At 42.5% G+C, this 17,123-nt stretch overlaps 1 protein-coding gene across 2 annotated transcripts in view; it reads right to left on the reverse strand.

The window, feature by feature from the left end:
- Positions 1-17,123, reverse strand: part of CTNNA2 (catenin alpha 2) — a 2,350,558-nt gene that overhangs the window by 148,576 nt on the left and 2,184,859 nt on the right. For both annotated transcript variants that reach the window (XM_029593361.1, XM_029593351.1), the window contains exon 15: positions 5,830-6,011. In XM_029593361.1, the coding sequence (XP_029449221.1) occupies positions 5,830-6,011 (182 nt within the window). The remainder of the gene's footprint in view (positions 1-5,829; positions 6,012-17,123) is intronic.

The raw sequence follows: 17,123 nt of genomic DNA on the forward strand, positions 1-17,123 counted from the left end.
TCAATGCACATTCAGCGTAGCTCTCTGCTTCAATGGCAGGGGGGGTGAAGAAAAGAGGATTTATATTCAGACAACAACCAACAATGACTGAATTGCACAGGCTGGGTAAACAAATAAGCGTGGGAGTAGCATGCTTATTGAGGCAGTTACTACCCCTAACCAATCAAGCTAGATACTTCACTTAGATGCAGCTCCAGCACTGCTCTCTACATTAATGGCGGGGTGGAAGGGAATTGGAACCAAAAGGTTACTAAGGGCCAAAGAGAAACAGTTACGTATGAGAAAAAAAAGTGTGAAAGCTTGCTGGGCAGACTGGATGGGCCATTTGGTCTTCTTCTGCCGTCATTTCTATGTTTCTATGAATGTATGGCATAGGGTTTTAAATGTGAACCTGTGTGGCACTGGGAGTCAGTGAAGTTTTAGTAAATTAGGTGAGAAGGCATGCTGTGGCATTTGGTATTATTTGAAGTCAATGAAGGACTTTTGTTATCAGGCTATTGTATTGTATAGTGGGTTGAAGTAATTCAGGCAAGATGTTTTCATGTGGGATTTGCATAGCCAGTGTAGATGGTAGAGACAGTTTTTGAAATGTGCTTAGGTGTGAGGTAACATGGATGGCTTTGAATCCAGCAGGATCCTAAGGCTCAATGATTATGATTTTAAAGAGAATTCATAGTTGCCAAAAAGGATTTTCATATTGGAGGCACGCCATTTGCTTTTTATACCCACAGAAAGTATTTATTTATTTATTTATTTATTTATTTATTTATTTATTTATAACTTTTCTATACTGATATTCATGTAGCATATCACATCGGTTTACATGGACCTGGAAAACATAACTTTGGAAAAAGGAAAGCAAAGTTACATGGAACAGGGAGTAGGAGGAGACAGATAGCAATTTGAGAGGACAGTAGAAAGTGGTAATAGATAACTTAAGGCCTAATTAAGCTAATTGTGTAGGCAAAAGAATGTTAACAGATAAACTTAAGGTTTAAATAGACTAAAAGGGTAGAAGGAAATAATGGGCCGGCAGGGAGACTACAGGGGGAGGGAAAAAGTTTAGATAGACTAAAAGGGTAGAAGGAAGTAATGGGCTGGCGGAGAGACTACGTGGGGCGGGAATAGGGGTGAAGTGACGATTATGCGAGGATAATATTGCTGTGGTAAGTGCAATTGGTTATTACTTGATTATGAGAGGGTAATAGAAGTACTATGGTAATTATAACTGGGGGAGGGAAGGGTTACGAGCAATGGCAAGTGCGGTAATGGAGGGTTGTGATTATGAAAAGGCTTGTTTGAACAGCCAAGTTTTTAGGTTTTTTTTAAAGGTCTGGGTGCAGTGTTCCTGGCGTAGGTCTGGGGGCATAGAGTTCCATAATGAAGGTCCCGCTAAGGAGAGTGCACGTTCTTTTGTGGAAATGTAGTGGATAAGTTTGGGGGAAGAGTATATAGAGGGATCCTTTGTAAGCGGATCTGACGGGTCTGTTCAATATATAGTAGTGCAAGAAATCATTTAGCCAATGGATATCCTGTTTGTGAAGTGTCTTGTGAATAATAGTAAGGCTCTTATGGAGTATACTAAAATGGATTGGGAGCCAGTGGAGATCTTTGAAGATAGGTGTAATGTTCTCTTTTCTGCAGGTATTAGTGAGGATTCTGACTGCCGCATTTTGGAGCATTTGGAGGGGTTTAATGGTAGTCGTGGGGAGGCCTAGGAGAAGAGTGTTGCAATAGTCGATTTTAGAGAATAGTGTGGCTTGGAGGACTGTATGAAAGTCGTTGGAGAAGGGGACTTAATTGTTTTATAACTTGGAGTTTAAAGTAGCAGTCTTTTGTGTAGTGTTGATGAATTTTTTTAGGTTCAGCTGGTTGTCAAGAAAGTATGTATTGTTCATGTTCAAGCTTGCTTTTTGCTGCCCAGTCCTGTATGGTTGTAAGGAATGCAGATAGTTTTCTCATTGCTGTTTGTAGATCTGGTTCTATGCAAATGAGAAATAGTATGTCATCTGCATAGATGTTGAATTTTAGGTTCAGAAACCAAATCAGTTGAGCCAGTAGCTTGAGATAAATGTTGAAAAGAATGGGTGACAAGATGGATCCCTATGGTATCCTGCTAGTTAGGATCCAGGGTGAAGAGAAGGATCCAGCAAACTGAACAGATTGCTGCCTGTCTGATAAGTAGGATGTAAATAAGCTTAATACTTTACCTCTGTATCTATATATATAAGAACAGTGATACATTATTAGACATGTGATATCCTTTTTTGAAAGACATATATAAAACACCCACATAGGCTATGGCAGGAGTATGCAACTCTGGTCCTGGAGTGCCACAAACAGAACAGGGTTTTCAAAATATCCATAATGAATATGTATAAGATATATTTGCATACATTAGAAACAGTCCATACCAATATACCTCATACACAATCAATATGGATTTCCTAAAACCTAGACTTGCTTCTTGGCACTTGCAAACTAGAGTTACCTACTCCTGGGCTGTTAAATATATCTGGATTATTATATGTGGTAAGTTAGAACCATCTCCACAGCAAAATAGTAAACCTCCTAGAGAATAAAGTCAAGATTTCCCTGAACCACACTTGTGTGTCACAAGACTTGTATTTACCTTCTCATACAGGTCAGGACAAGACAGAGGAAACATAGAATTTACTAGAAACTCAGAGTCTAGGAAAAGAGAGTCAGTTTACCATAGATAGGATACATAATCTGACAGGATAAACCCTGGAGCAGAGAGAAGATGGTAAAGTCATCATTTCTGAAAGAAACTAGCATACCCATGGATTTATGGGGCACTAAGGGTGGAGCACCTGGGAGAAGGGATGGAGCCTCCAACTTCACAAAATAAGTGAGGATACCATTTGGATTGAAACAGAGGAAAGGTTGGGATTTATTTCCCAAGTAGGAGAGACAGAGTGGCAGCCACTGTCAGAAGAAGATGAAATGGAAGTAGACCTGGAAGGAATGGAGACTGATTAAGGCCGGTCTATTTCGAACTGCATTTATTTTAATTTAAATTTTTACTGACCTTCATAATCAAGTATCTAAGCTTAAACAGCTCTAAAACACATTTGTTGGTGGTTATAGAGAAAGCTGTCCTATTTTAGTATATGTTGAAATTTACTTTTCATTAATTAAAAAAAATATATATATACTTCAAGAAGCCTTGATAAGAAAAAGTATCTATGATAAAAAAAAAAAAAATCTCTGAAGCAATAGAAATAAAGAAAAAGCAAATGCATGCGCATAACCATTACCAGTCCTCCATTGAGGGGAGCATACCACAATCCCAGGTAATTTTTAAACAAAGTAATGAGAAATTAACAATATAATTAGTGGGAATACTTAATAAAGAGAGAGGTCATTTAACTAAGCATCCTAAGTTTATTATCACTTAGAAAATGAGTCATTTGGCTTGGTTCATAGAAACAAAACATAGGAAAGATTTTTTAGGTCTAACTAAGCATTTAGAAGGGAACTTAAGGAAAAATGATGCCCCCCCTCCCCCCCCCCCGCCATCCCAACTGAAGAACCTTTGGAGGTAATTTTCAAAAGGATTCATGTGTAAAACTGAGTTTTTCATGCATAAATGCACTTTCAAAAATTGCTACTTTTATTCGCATAACTCCTTTGAAAATTCACTCCATTGAGCTGAATTGGCAAAAGGTTTTACACATTGAGCTAGATCTTTAAAAAGTATGCGCGCGCGTACTTTTGTTCGCACAACCGGCGAGAACAAAAGTACGCCGGATTTTATAAGATACGCACGTAGCCATGCGTATCTTATAAAATCCGGGGTCGGCACTTGCAAGGCTGCGCAAAATCGGCAGCCTGCGTGCGCCGAGCCGCGCAGCCTGTCTCCGTTCCCTCCGAGGCCGCTCCGAAATCGGAGCGGCCTCGAAGGGAACTTTCCTTCCACGTCCCCCACCTTTCACTCCCTTCCCCTACCTAACCCACCCCCCGGCCCTACCTAAATCCCCCTCCCTACCTTTGTTGGGCAAGTTACGCCTGCTTGAAGCAGGAGTAACTTGTACGCGCCACCTCGCATCCCCCGGCACAGGCCGCAGTGCCGGGGGACTCGGGGCCGCCCTCCCCTGAACTGTCACCACGCCCCCAGACCCGCCCCGGACCACCCCCTGACCCCGTACACACCCCTGGACATGCTCCCTCCCACCCCTTTTACAAAGCCCTGGGACTTACACGCGTCTCGAGGCTTTGCGCGCGCCGGCGGCCTATGCAAAATAGGCGTGCCAGCATACGAGTGCCCTGCGCGCGTAAATCCAGGAGGATTTACGCGCGCAGGGCTTTTAAAATCTAGCCCTTTATGCACATAAATGGGCTTTTGAAAATGACTACAATATATGCTACGTTTTTATGCGTAGCTCCTTTGGTTTTAACAAAAATGTTTACTTGCACGTTTGTTGAGAGACTTTAGCAACATCTAGGAATTCTCTCACTTTCACTTTCAGAAATCTCTCTTCCCAATGTCTGAAAAACAGCTTTAGGATACTACAGTACATTTTGAACTGCATCTTTCAATTCTTCCTTGAGCATTTAATTGTTGCCAGTTATAGAGAGAGTTGTCCTTCTCCAGTACATTTTGAATTGTGTATTTATACATTTCTCCTTGAGCATTTATTGACAGTTAAAGAGAGAGCTGCCCTACCATACTGCATTTAGGAACTGTGTATTTTGAACTATTCTCTGTGTATTCAGGCCTTCACTATTAGTGCTGTGTGTGCTGAAGGATTACCAGATTGGAACTTTGATACTGTACGTTTCTTGGGTCCTGCAGAGGAGAACAAACATCAGAAGAGCAGACTGTTTGTTATGCTTAGATTCCTTCTGGGGACTACACAACAATATGTTTAATATCATAATTTAAAAGAAGGCTAAGAGACGGAACAAAAATTGTTACTAATTCTGATAAAAGAGTCCTCATAAATAATAAGGTATTCGCAAACTCTCATTGGTAATAGAAGCTTAAGGCCTGGATTCACCATTCTTTGCACCACGGTGGTGCGATTTCGCTGGCCGCATGCAGCCTTTCGCACAAACAGCACCACCATAAAAGGAGGTGTTATTCGCCGCGCTACTGCCAGCAATAATGTCCCTCCCCGCCCCGACTCCTCCACTCTAGTGTATTTGAATCCTATCGTATGCGAAAAGGTCCTTTTCGCGTGCGATAGGGGTTAGGCACACGATAAACGCCCTAACGCACACGATAAACGCTTAGAAAATGACTGCCTTTTCGCGTGCGATATCATGCAAATTAGATTGGGACAGAGTTGGGGCGGGGAGGGGCAGAGTCAGTGGTGATTTCGCCGCCGGTGATAAGGTTACTAATGTTATCGTCGGCAGTAGCGCAGCGAATAGCGCCACCTTTCATGGTGGCGCTATTCAGTGCGAAAGCAGGCAGCTGACACACCGTGGCCGCCAAAATCGCTCTGCCATGGGGCAAAGGTTGTGGGCTTTCGCAGGCCCGCCCCCCGTTTTCACAGGATTCATCATTCTGCGAAGAATGATGAATCCAGGCCTAAGTAAGGTGCTTTACTGACATTTTTTATTTTCTATTTCCTTAGTTTTCTTTTATATTTATCTCATTGAGAACTCATAAATTAAGTTCTATTTTCAAATAAGTGTAACATGTTTTGAATCCTGTCTATAATGAAATAGAAATGAAAATAAGATGCATGATGATCTAATATGTTTGACATTTTTGTTGAAAAAAACCCAGTAATACTGAAGTTTTCAATTATTGTAAGGAATTCTTAGAAACTCATTGTGTCCAGCTGCCTACCTTACCTTGTAAAATCTGTCATCTCCATCATGATCATGCACATTTGCTTAGCCAATACAATAATGTCATTTCCACTGTCATCCCATTTGGCCACTTCAGCATCCAGCTTGCTTTTTTCTTGGTGGAAAATCTCTACCTGCTCAGCAATTTTAGCTTTCTCTTCCTGGGGGAGTTGTGCCATAATAGCCTGTACGGAATAAAGAAGCTATGAATTACAATGAGAAGTCAGAAATTGTTTAGCGTGTAGCTTCAGTAAATTGCCAAAATATAAGATAAGATTGAGTCTAAAAGATATATATCCAATTATCCATTTCTGACAGTTAACACTGATAAATATATTAGGGACTTAAATGTAGCACAATGTTTTTAGAAGAATGTGCCAATTACTCAGTTGAGTTATGGTATATTTCAATATAGCACTATATAGATAAATGGGGAAATAACTCATGTCCCTAATGTGAAAAATTTGCATTCAGGTCAGATATATGTAGAACAGCACACATAGAACTTTAAATACTAGAAGCAAAAAAAACAGTGTTATTTTAAAAGTAATAAAAAATGAAGAAGTAATTAAAAGTAGTTTAAACATTAATACAGTAAAATAATGTTCTAAAACAAAAATTAATCTAAAGCCTAAGTTATAAAAAAATGCTTACATTTTAATAAATATGAATAAGAAATTCTAAATTTAGAGGTTTGAAATTTTTCAGGCTTAGGAGAGGGATGGATTGGCCTATCAAGTGTTCAGGCATATCCCAGAGGGCCAGTCAGGCCAATCACGTGGCTGTATTGGTAGCAGGAGGCCCACTAGAAGCTCTTTTCACATAGTAGGGGCCTCTTCTGAGACTCTCCGCTCACTCCTTTCTCCTCATTTACCTGTGGCAGTGGCTCTCTGTGCCTTTTCCTGCTATTCTTCTCAGATCATTCCCCCCCCTCCCCAACATCACCACAATGGCAGGAAGCAGCTTCACCACCGCTGATTTGAGAAAAGTAAACATTGTGACTTTTTCAGGTTAGCTGTGATAGTGCTAGTTTTCTTTGTGAGAGAGAAGATTAAAGGCCGAGGGTAGAATGGGACCAGCTGCTAAAATGGAGGTGGCTGTGTCTCAGTCTGACAGAAAATGGAGGAGATTAAGAGTGGACATGACACGTGGAAACTGGAGCACTTGCTCTCATTCACAAGGCAGCATTGGGTGCTTTGAATCTGAATAAAGCAGGGAATTTATCTAATTTTGAGACTGTGAAAACCCACTAGTACATTTGGTCCTCAGTCAAGAATGAGGCACACCATCTTGTGACTCCTTGTGCTTTCAGTGTGCATGCTTGATCTCCAGGGGACTGTAGTGGCAAGTAGGGGTATGCATTCGTTTTCGCCGTATTGGCGATCCGCAACGTATATTGCACTATTCGTAGTATTCGTGGGGAAGCGAAACATATCGCGATTCCCCACGAATACACGAATCTTCGCCGAATTATACGGCCACCTAAATAAAAATTTAAACAAACCCCCCACCCTCTTGAAACCCCCCCAAGACTTACCAAAACTCCCTGGTGGTCCAGCGGGGGGTCCGGTAGCCATCCCCTGCACTCACACCCTCGGTGCCGGTTTCATCATGGCGCCGATAGCCTTTGTCACAGGGGCTACCGGTGCCATTGGTCAGCCCCTGTCACATGGCCATCGGCGCCATCTTGTGCTCCTACCATGTGACAGGGGCTGACTAATGGCACCGGTAGCCCCTGTGACATAATATGGGCAAAGGCTATCGGTGCCATTTTGAGTACTGGCATTGGACGGCTGGAGTGCAGGAGGTCGCTCCGGTACCCCTGTTGGACCCCCAAGGACTTTTGGCCAGCTTGAGGGAGCCTCCTGACCCCCACAAGACTTGCCAAAAGTCCAGCGGGGGTCCAGGAGCGATCTCCTGCAAGCTGTCCGTCCGATACCAGTACTCAAAATGGCGCTGATCGCCTTTGCCCTCACTATGTCACAGATACCGACGGTTGGCCCCTGTGACATAGTGAGGGCAAAGGTGATCAGCGCTATTTGAATACTGGCAGCAGTGTGTCAACACAGTGTATCAACTGTGTTAAGTTGATCCTGCATAAGCAAGTTAAATATAGAAGAGTTAGACTATTTCTTTCCCTTCCCTGGACCCTCAGTTCATACTCTGGCTCAAATACAAATGAAAAGAGAGAAAGAGAAATGGAAGCGGAAGTGAGAAAAAATAAACAGTAGAGTAAAATAAGGTAATCAGCGATCAAGAGGAAAAATTATTTTAAATAGGTAAAGAGTGAGAAAGGGTAAAGGTGAGAAAAAGCAAGCGAGAATAAGTAGGAGAGAAATTCCAGAACAGCTATGGAGACAGACAAAATAGACTTAGCAAGCACCATAGCTGAAAAAAATACACAGTTATTATAGAACTTGATTTTGTAGCTCTTGCATCTTTGTATTGTGCCTTAAAACATAAGAACATAAGAATTGCCATACTGCATCAGACCAAGGGGCCATCAAGCCCAGTATCCTCTTTCTAACAGTGACAAATCCAGGTCACAGTTACCTGGCAGGATCCCAAACACTAGGTAAATCCCATGCTGCTGATGCCCAGGAATAAGAAGTGGCTTTTCTCAGGTCTATCGAGTTAACAATTGATGGACTTCTCCTCCAAGAACTTGCCCAAACCTTTTTTTTTAAATCCAGGTATGCTAGCTGCCTTTACCACAGCCTCTGGCAATGAATTCCAGAGCTTATGTGTTGAGTGAAAAATTGTTTTCTCTGAATTGTTTTGAATGTGCTATTTACTGATATCATAAAGTAACCCCTAGTTTTGTATTATTTGAAAAAGTAAATAACTGATTCACATTTACCTGTTCTATTCCACTCAAGATTTTATGTACCTCTATCATATACCCCCCTTATCCATCTCTTCTCCAAGATAAATAGATATAATCTCTTTAGCCTTTCCTCATAGGGGAGCTGTTCCATCTGTTTTATCATTTTGGTCGCCCTGCTCTGTAACTTTTCCAATTCAACCATATATTTTTTATAGCATCTCCCATAGAGTGATACAGAGGTATTATGTCATTCTAATTCCTTTCTTAATAATTCCTATTTGCTTTTTTGACAGCCACTGCACATTGAGATGAGTATTTCAAAGTATTGTCTACGATGACACCCAGATCTTTTTCCTGGGTGGTAATTCCTAATATGGAGCCTAACATCGTATAAATACAAACATAAGAACATAAGAAAATGCCATACTGGGTCAGACCAAGGGTCCATCAAGCCCAGCATCCTGTTTCCAACAGTGGCCAATCCAGGCCATAAGAACCTGGCAAGTACCCAAAAACTAAGTCTATTCCATGGCTAATGGCAATGGCTATTCTCTAAGTGAACTTAATAGCAGGTAATGGACTTCTCCTCCAAGAACTTATCCAATCCTTTTTTAAACACAGCTATACTAACTGCACTAACCACATTCTCTGGCAACAAATTCCAGAGTTTAATTGTGTGTTGAGTAAAAAAGAACTTTCACCGATTAGTTTTAAATGTGCCCCATGCTAACTTCATGGAGTGCCCCCTAGTCTTTCTACTATCTGAAAGAGTAAATAACCGATTCACATCTACCCGTTCTAGACCTCTCATGATTTTAAACACTTCTATCATATCCCTCCTCAGTTGTCTCTTCTCCAAGCTGAAAAGTCCTAACCTCTTTATTCTTTCCTCATAGGGGAGTTGTTCCATTCCCCTTATCATTTTCGTAGCCCTTCTCTGTACCTTCTCCATCGCAATTATATCTTTTTTGAGATGCGGCGACCAGAATTGTACACAGTATTCAAGGTGAGGTCTCACCATGGAGCGATACAGAGGCATTATGACATTTTCCGTTTTATTCACCATTCCTTTTCTAATAATTCCCAACATTCTGTTTGCTTTTTTGACTGCCGCAGCACACTGTACCGACGATTTCAGTGTGTTATCCACTATGACACCTAGATCTCTTTCTTGGGTTGTAGCACCTAATATGGAACCCAACATTGTGTAATTATAGCATGGGTTATTTTTCCCTATATGCATCACCTTGCACTTATCCACATTAAATTTCATCTGCCATTTGGATGTCCAATTTTCCAGTCTCACAAGGTCTTCCTGCAATTTATCACAATCTGCTTGTGATTTAACTACTCTGAACAATTTTGTGTCATCTGCAAATTTGATTATCTCACACGTCATATTTCTTTCCAGATCATTTATAAATATATTGAACAGTAAGGGTCCCAATACAGATCCCTGAGGCACTCCACTGTCCACTCCCTTCCACTGAGAAAATTGCCCATTTAATCCTACTCTCTGTTTCCTGTCTTTTAGCCAGTTTGCAATCCACGAAAGGACATCGCCACCTATCCCATGACTTTTACTTTTCCTAGAAGCCTCTCATGAGGAATTTTGTCAAACACCTTCTGAAAATCCAAGTATACTATATCTACCGGTTCACCTTTATCCACATGTTTATTAACTCCTTCAAAAAAGTGAAGCAGATTTGTGAGGCAAGACTTGCCCTGGGTAAAGCCATGCTGACTTTGTTCCACTAAACCATGTCTTTCTATATGTTCTGTGATTTTGATGTTTAGAACACTTTCCACTATTTTTCCTGGCACTGAAGTCAGGCTAACCGGTCTGTAGTTTCCAGGACCACCCCTGGAGCCCTTTTGAAATATTGGGGTTACATTTGCTATCCTCCAGTCTTCAGGTACAATGGATGATTTTAATGATAAGTTACAAATTTTTACTAATAGGTCTGAAATTTCATTTTTTAGTTCCTTCAGAACTCCGGGGTGTATACCATCCGGTCCAGGTGATTTACTACTCTTCAGTTTGTCAATCAGGCCTACCACATCTTCTAGGTTCACCGTGATTTGATTCAGTCCATCTAAATCATTACCCATGAAAACCTTCTCCATTACGGGTACCTCCCCAACATCCTCTTCAGTAAACACAGAAGCAAAGAAATCATTTAATCTTTCCGCGATGGCCTTATCTTCTCTAAGTGCCCCTTTAACCCCTCGATCATCTAACGGTCCAACTGACTCCCTCACAGGCTTTCTGCTTCGGATATATTTAAAAAACTTTTTACTGTGAGTTTTTGCCTCTACAGCCAACTCTTTTCAAATTCTCTCTTAGCCTGTCTTATCAATGTCTTACATTTAACTTGCCAATGTTTATGCTTTATCCTATTTTCTTCTGTTGGATCCTTCTTCCAATTTTTGAATGAAGATCTTTTGGCTAAAATAGCTTCTTTCACCTCCCCTTTTAACCATGCCAGTAATCGTTTTGCCTTCTTTCCACCTTTCTTAATGTGTGGAATACATCTGGACTGTCCTTCTAGAATGGTATTTTTTAACAATGACCACACCTCTTGGACATTTTTTACTTTTGTAGCTGCTCCTTTCAGTTTTTTTCTAACAATTTTTCTCATTTTATCAAAGTTTCCCTTTTGAAAGTTTAGCCTTGGATTTGCACACTGTTCCTTTTCCAGTCATTAATCAAATTTGATCATATTATGATCACTATTGCCAAGCGGCCCCACCACCGTTACCTCTCTCACCAAGTCCTGTGCTCCACTGAGAATTAGATCTAAAATTGCTCCCTCTCTCGTCGGTTCCTGAACCAATTGCTCCATAAAGCTATCATTTATTCCATCCAGGTACGTTATCTCTCTAGCGTGACCCGATGATACATTTACCCAGTCTATATTGGGGTAATTGAAGTCTCCCATTATTACTGCACTACCAATTTGGTTAGCTTCCCTAATTTCTCTTAGCATTTCACTGTCCATCTCACCATCTTGACCAGGTGGACGGTAGTATACCCCTATCACTGTAGTCTTCCCCGACACACAAGGGATTTCTACCCATAAAGATTCAATTTTGTATTTAGTCTCATGCAGGATGTTTATCCTGTTGGACTCTATGCCATCCCAGACATAAAGCGCCACACTTCCTCCCAAGTGCTCCTCTCTGTCATTGCGATATAATTTGTACCCCGGTATAGCACTGTCCCATTGGTTATCCTCTTTCCACCATGTCTCTGAGATGCCAATTAAGTCTATATCATCATTTACTGCTCTACATTCTAATTCTCCCATCTTACTTCTTAGACTTCTGGCATTAGCATACAAACATTTCAAAGTTTGTTTTTTGTTTGTATTTTCATTCTGCTTTTAAATTGATAGGGATAAGTTAGAATTTTTTAGCTCAGGTGAGTTTTTAGTTACAAGCACTTGGACTACTTTTCTAATTATTGGAACTTCACTGTCGGGATGCCCTAATTCTAATGCATCATTAGTATCCTTTAAAGATACCTCTCTCCGAACCATGCGCTGCTGAGCGACTGTCGGCTTTCCCCTTTGTTCTAGTTTAAAAGCTGCTCTATCTCCTTTTTAAAGGTTAGTGCCAGCAGTCTGGTTCCACCCTGGTTAAGGTGGAGCCCATCTCTTCGGAAAAGACTCCCCCTTCCCCAAAAGGTTCCCCAGTTCCTAACAAAACTGAATCCCTCTTCCTTGCACCATCGTCTCATCCACGCATTGAGACTCCGGAGCTCTGCCTGCCTCTGGTGACCTGTGCGTGGAACAGGGAGCATTTCAGAGAATGCTACCCTGGAGGTTCTGGATTTAATCTTTCTACCTAAGAGCCTAAATTTGGCTTCCACAACCTCCCTCCCACATTTTCCTATTTCGTTGGTGCTCACATGTACCACAACAGCCGGCTCCTCCCCAGCACTGTCTAAAATCCTATCTAGGTGACGCGTGAGGTCCGCCACCTTCGCACCAGGCAGGCATGTTACCAGGCGATCCTCACGCCCACCAGCCACCCAGCTATCTACATTCCTAATAATTGAATCACCAACTATGACGGCCGACCTAACCCTTCCCTCCTCGGCAGTAGGCCTTGGGGAGATATCCTCAGTGCGAGAGGACAATGCATCACCTAGAGAGCAGGTCCTTGCTACAGGATCCTTTCCTGCTACACCTGGTTGGTGCTCTCCCATCATGAGACCTTCTTCCTCCAAGGCAGCACCAGGGCTGCCAGTCTGAAGTTGGGACTTGACTACTATGTCCCTGAAGGTCTCATCTATATACCTCTCTGTCTGCCTCAGCTCCTCCAGGTCTGCCACTCTAGCCTCCAGAGATCGGACTCGTTCTCTGAGAGCCAGGAGCTCTTTGCATCGCATGCACATGTACAACTTCTCACCGGTGGGTAAAAAATCATACATGTGACACTCGATGCAAAAGACTGGGAAGCCCCCCTCTTGCTGCTGGACTGCTGCCTTCATCTCAATTTTTATCAGTTCCTAGTTAAGTGGGTTACTTTTCCCTATGTGCATCCTTTTGCACTTGTCCACCTTAAATTTCATCTGCCATTTGGATATTCAGTCTCCAAGTCTTGCAAGATCCTCCTGTAATTTCTCACAATCCGCTGGTGATTTAACAACTCCAATTAATTTTGTTAGATCTGCAAATTTTATCACCTCACTCATTGTACTCTGTTCCAGATCATTTATAAATAGAAAGCACTGGTCCCAGTACAGACCACTTTTTACCCTTCTCCACTGAGAAAATTGATTATTCAGTCCTACTCTCTGTTTCCTCTCTTTTAACCAGTTTGCAATTCACAATAGTTCACTTCCTCCTAGCCCATGACGTTTTATTTTTCTTAGGAATCTCTGATGGGTGACTTTGCTAAATGCCTTGTAAAAATTCAGTATACACTCTATCCACTGTCTCACCATTATCCACATGTTTTTTAACCCATTCAAAAAATGTATTGGATTGATGAGGTAGGTCTTCCCTTGTATAAAACCATGCTGGCTGTGTGTCCCATTAAACCATGTTTTCTGTTTGTTATATGAGTTTGTTCTTTAGAATAGTGTGTACAATTTTTCCCAGCACTGAAGTCAGGATCACTGGTCTTTAGTTTCCTGGATCACCCCTGGAGTACTTTTTAAAGATTGGCGTCATATTAGCCAACCTCCAATCTTCAGGCACAAGAGATGATTTTAATGATAGGTTGCAAATTACTAGTTGTGAACATACAATTTCATTTTTTAGTTCTTTCAGAATTCTGAGCTGTAATCTTTAGCTTGTCTATCTTCACTGTTTCATCATCAAGGTTCATCACGATTTGTTTCAGCTCTTTGAAATCATCACATTAAATATCATTTCCAGCATGTGATTCTCCTCAACATCATCTTCAATAAACACTAAAGAACAGAAATCATATTGTCTTTCCGCTATGGCCTAGCCTTTTCTAAGTGGCCCTTTAAATCCTCATTCATCTAAAAGTCCAATCGACTCCCTCACAAGCTTCCTGCTTTGGATGTATTTTCAAAGTTTCTATTATGTTTTGACTCTATGACTTGGGTAACAAGTTTGATCAAGCAGGATATTACATTTAAATAAAATGGAAAATAATTTTTTGCCTGCCTTATCAATATTTTACATCTAGTTACCAATGCTTATGCTTTTTCCTATTGTCTTCAGATCGATCCTTTTTCCAATTTTTGAAATAATTTTTTTGGCTAATATAACATCTATTACTTCATCTTTTAACCATACCAGCAGTTATTTGGTCTTCCTTCCCCCTTTTCCAATGCTTAGAATACATTTGGTCTGGGTTTCCAGGATGGTATTTTTAAACAATATATACCAGTAAGACTCTCTTCAAATTTATACAGTGTGGAGACAGCAGAATGTAAGTCTCCCAGGAGCTGGGTGGAAGAAACGTAACATCGGCAGGCGCCGCCATCTCCAGCCGCTCCAGTATCTATTTCGGCCCCCGACGAAGGCATGCGCCGAAACACGGATCCAGTGTCGGGCTTTTTCCACACTAGCCTCTCATGAAGAAATATGGCGTTTCTTCACCTTTATAAATCAAGCTAAGTGCTGGTTAAATACGACTAAATGAAAAGATAATAGTTATGTTTACACAAGAGACCATTTTATTCACATGATTTTGGGTATTGTTCCTCACGAAAGCAAAAAGATAAAAATTTATATATCAAAGACCTATGATTATAAACATTGGCAGATTCAATATATGCTAAACTAGCATTACTAACCATGCCGTTTATGAGGTCTGGTATTTGAAAAAATTTATTTTTTCTCACTTGAGGTGATTAATTATTGTTGCATTCAAATTGTGGTGGTACAGTAATTTTTTTGAGAGATTTTTAAACAATATCCATGCCTGATTTAAACTCTCAACCTTTGTAGCTGCAGCTTTCAGTTTTTTTTAATATTTTCCTCATTTTATCAAAATTTTCTTTTTCAAAATTAAATGCTAGAGCAGTAGATTTACTAACGGCTCGATCCAGTAAGGCCGCGGTAAAAACAGTGCGGTAGTGTCAGGCGCACCCTTCCTCCCCGCACGCACAGTTCTCTTCACTAACTCCCCGATACTCTCCTCTAATCGCATGCAAATGCATGCCGCGGCTTTAAAGCGGTAGGGAAGGGTTATGGCCGCGTAGCCCATTTTACTGTATAGGCGCTTAATACAGCGCCTATACAGTAACCTGGGTGCGCTGGTACCTGTCATTTCAAATGACATTTGAAATGACAGGCACCAGGAAGTGTAAAAATCAAAATTTGTAAATACCTGTCGGAGGGCCGCGTGGGTCCAGGCGGCCGGCGGGATCCGGGGTGCCGGTGGTCGCGTGTTAAATCTAGGCCGCGGGCGGGTGGGCGCGGCGGCAGCGGCGGCGGGACGACACGCGTTAGTTCGAGACGGCCGGCGGGTGGTCGCGTGTTAAATCTAGGCCGGGTCCGCACAGGCGCACATTCATTCATTCACTGCCGGTGGGGGCTGCCGGAGAGGCAACCCCCACCGGCAGTGAATGAATTCATTCATCCAGGCGGAGGAGCCGGCTGCTTCGCCACCGGCTCCTCCGCCTGGATGAATGAATGCGCGCCTGTGCGACCCCTGCGTTTCGGCGCTCAAGGCAGTTGAGCGCCGAAACGCAGGGGTCGCACAGGCGCGCATTCATTCATCCAGGCGGAGGAGCCGGTGGCGAAAGCAGCCGGCTCCTCCGCCTGGATGAATGAATTCATTCACTGCCGGTGGGGGTTGCCTCTCCGGCAGCCCCCACCGGCAGTGAATGAATGCGCGCCTGTGCGACCCCTGCGTTTCGGCGCTCAAGGCGTTACGTCACGGCATGTGACTGCCTTGAGCGCCGAAACGCAGGGGTCGCACAGGCGCCGCCGGCTCCTCCGCCTGGATGAATGCGCGTCTGTGCGACCCGGCCTAGATTTAACACGCGACCACCCGCCGCCCGCCGGCCGTCTCGAACTATCGCGTGTCCCCCCGCCGCCGCCGCTGCCGCCGCCGCCTGGAACAGGCGCCCACCCGCCCGCGGCCTAGATTTAACACGCGACCACCGGCCCCCCGGATCCCGCCGGCAGCCTGGACCGACGCGGCCCTCAGACAGGTATTTAAAATTTTTTTTTTCTTCTGACAGGTTTTATGTGTCCCACATCATTACATTTTCTCGATCATCTCTGTATCGCTTTTTTTTTTAATTGTGTTTTATTGTTTTTGAGTGTCTTAAGCGGAGTCGATGGATTTGTTACTAGACTCACAGTCCTAACTCCTACTAGGGGGAGGCGGTAAACTAACACGTTACGGCCGCGGCAAAACAGTGCGTTACTAATGAGATAACTTGAGCGCGCGTTACGGTATCGGAGGGGAATAGCTAATTCCTTCATTATACAGCTAATTCGTTCATTTACATGCCGGGTGCGGAAGGGTTACGCGTCTGTTTTAAGAAGCGCTACGGACGCGCGAAACTGGAAACTGTATCGCTGATTTGCCTTACGCGTCCGAATTGTGCGCAGGGAGCTCGTTACAGACGAGAAAACTTCAACTGAATGTTACTGTATCGAGCTGTAAATGTGCTCCCTACAATCATTAACTCAAATTTTATCACATTATGATCACACTTTCTGAGAAGCCCTCATACCAAATCCTGTGATCCACTAACAATTAGGTATGACCAGCTGCTCCATGAAGCAATCATTCATTTTATCTAGAATTCCCTGATGTGTCATTGAAATCGCCCATTATTACTGTGCTGCCAAATTTGCTAGCTTCCCTAATTTCTGTTACCATTTCATTGTCCGTCTGTTCATTTTGGCTATACAGACCGCTATTCCCCATCACACACATCACACACATAAAGATTCTACTATGGATTTAGTCTCCAGTAAGATCTTTATCCTATTGGACTCTATGTCATATCTAACATAAAGTG

Source organism: Rhinatrema bivittatum, chromosome 1 (genome assembly GCF_901001135.1).
Source record: "Rhinatrema bivittatum chromosome 1, aRhiBiv1.1, whole genome shotgun sequence".
Classification (NCBI taxonomy): Eukaryota; Metazoa; Chordata; class Amphibia; order Gymnophiona; family Rhinatrematidae; genus Rhinatrema; species Rhinatrema bivittatum.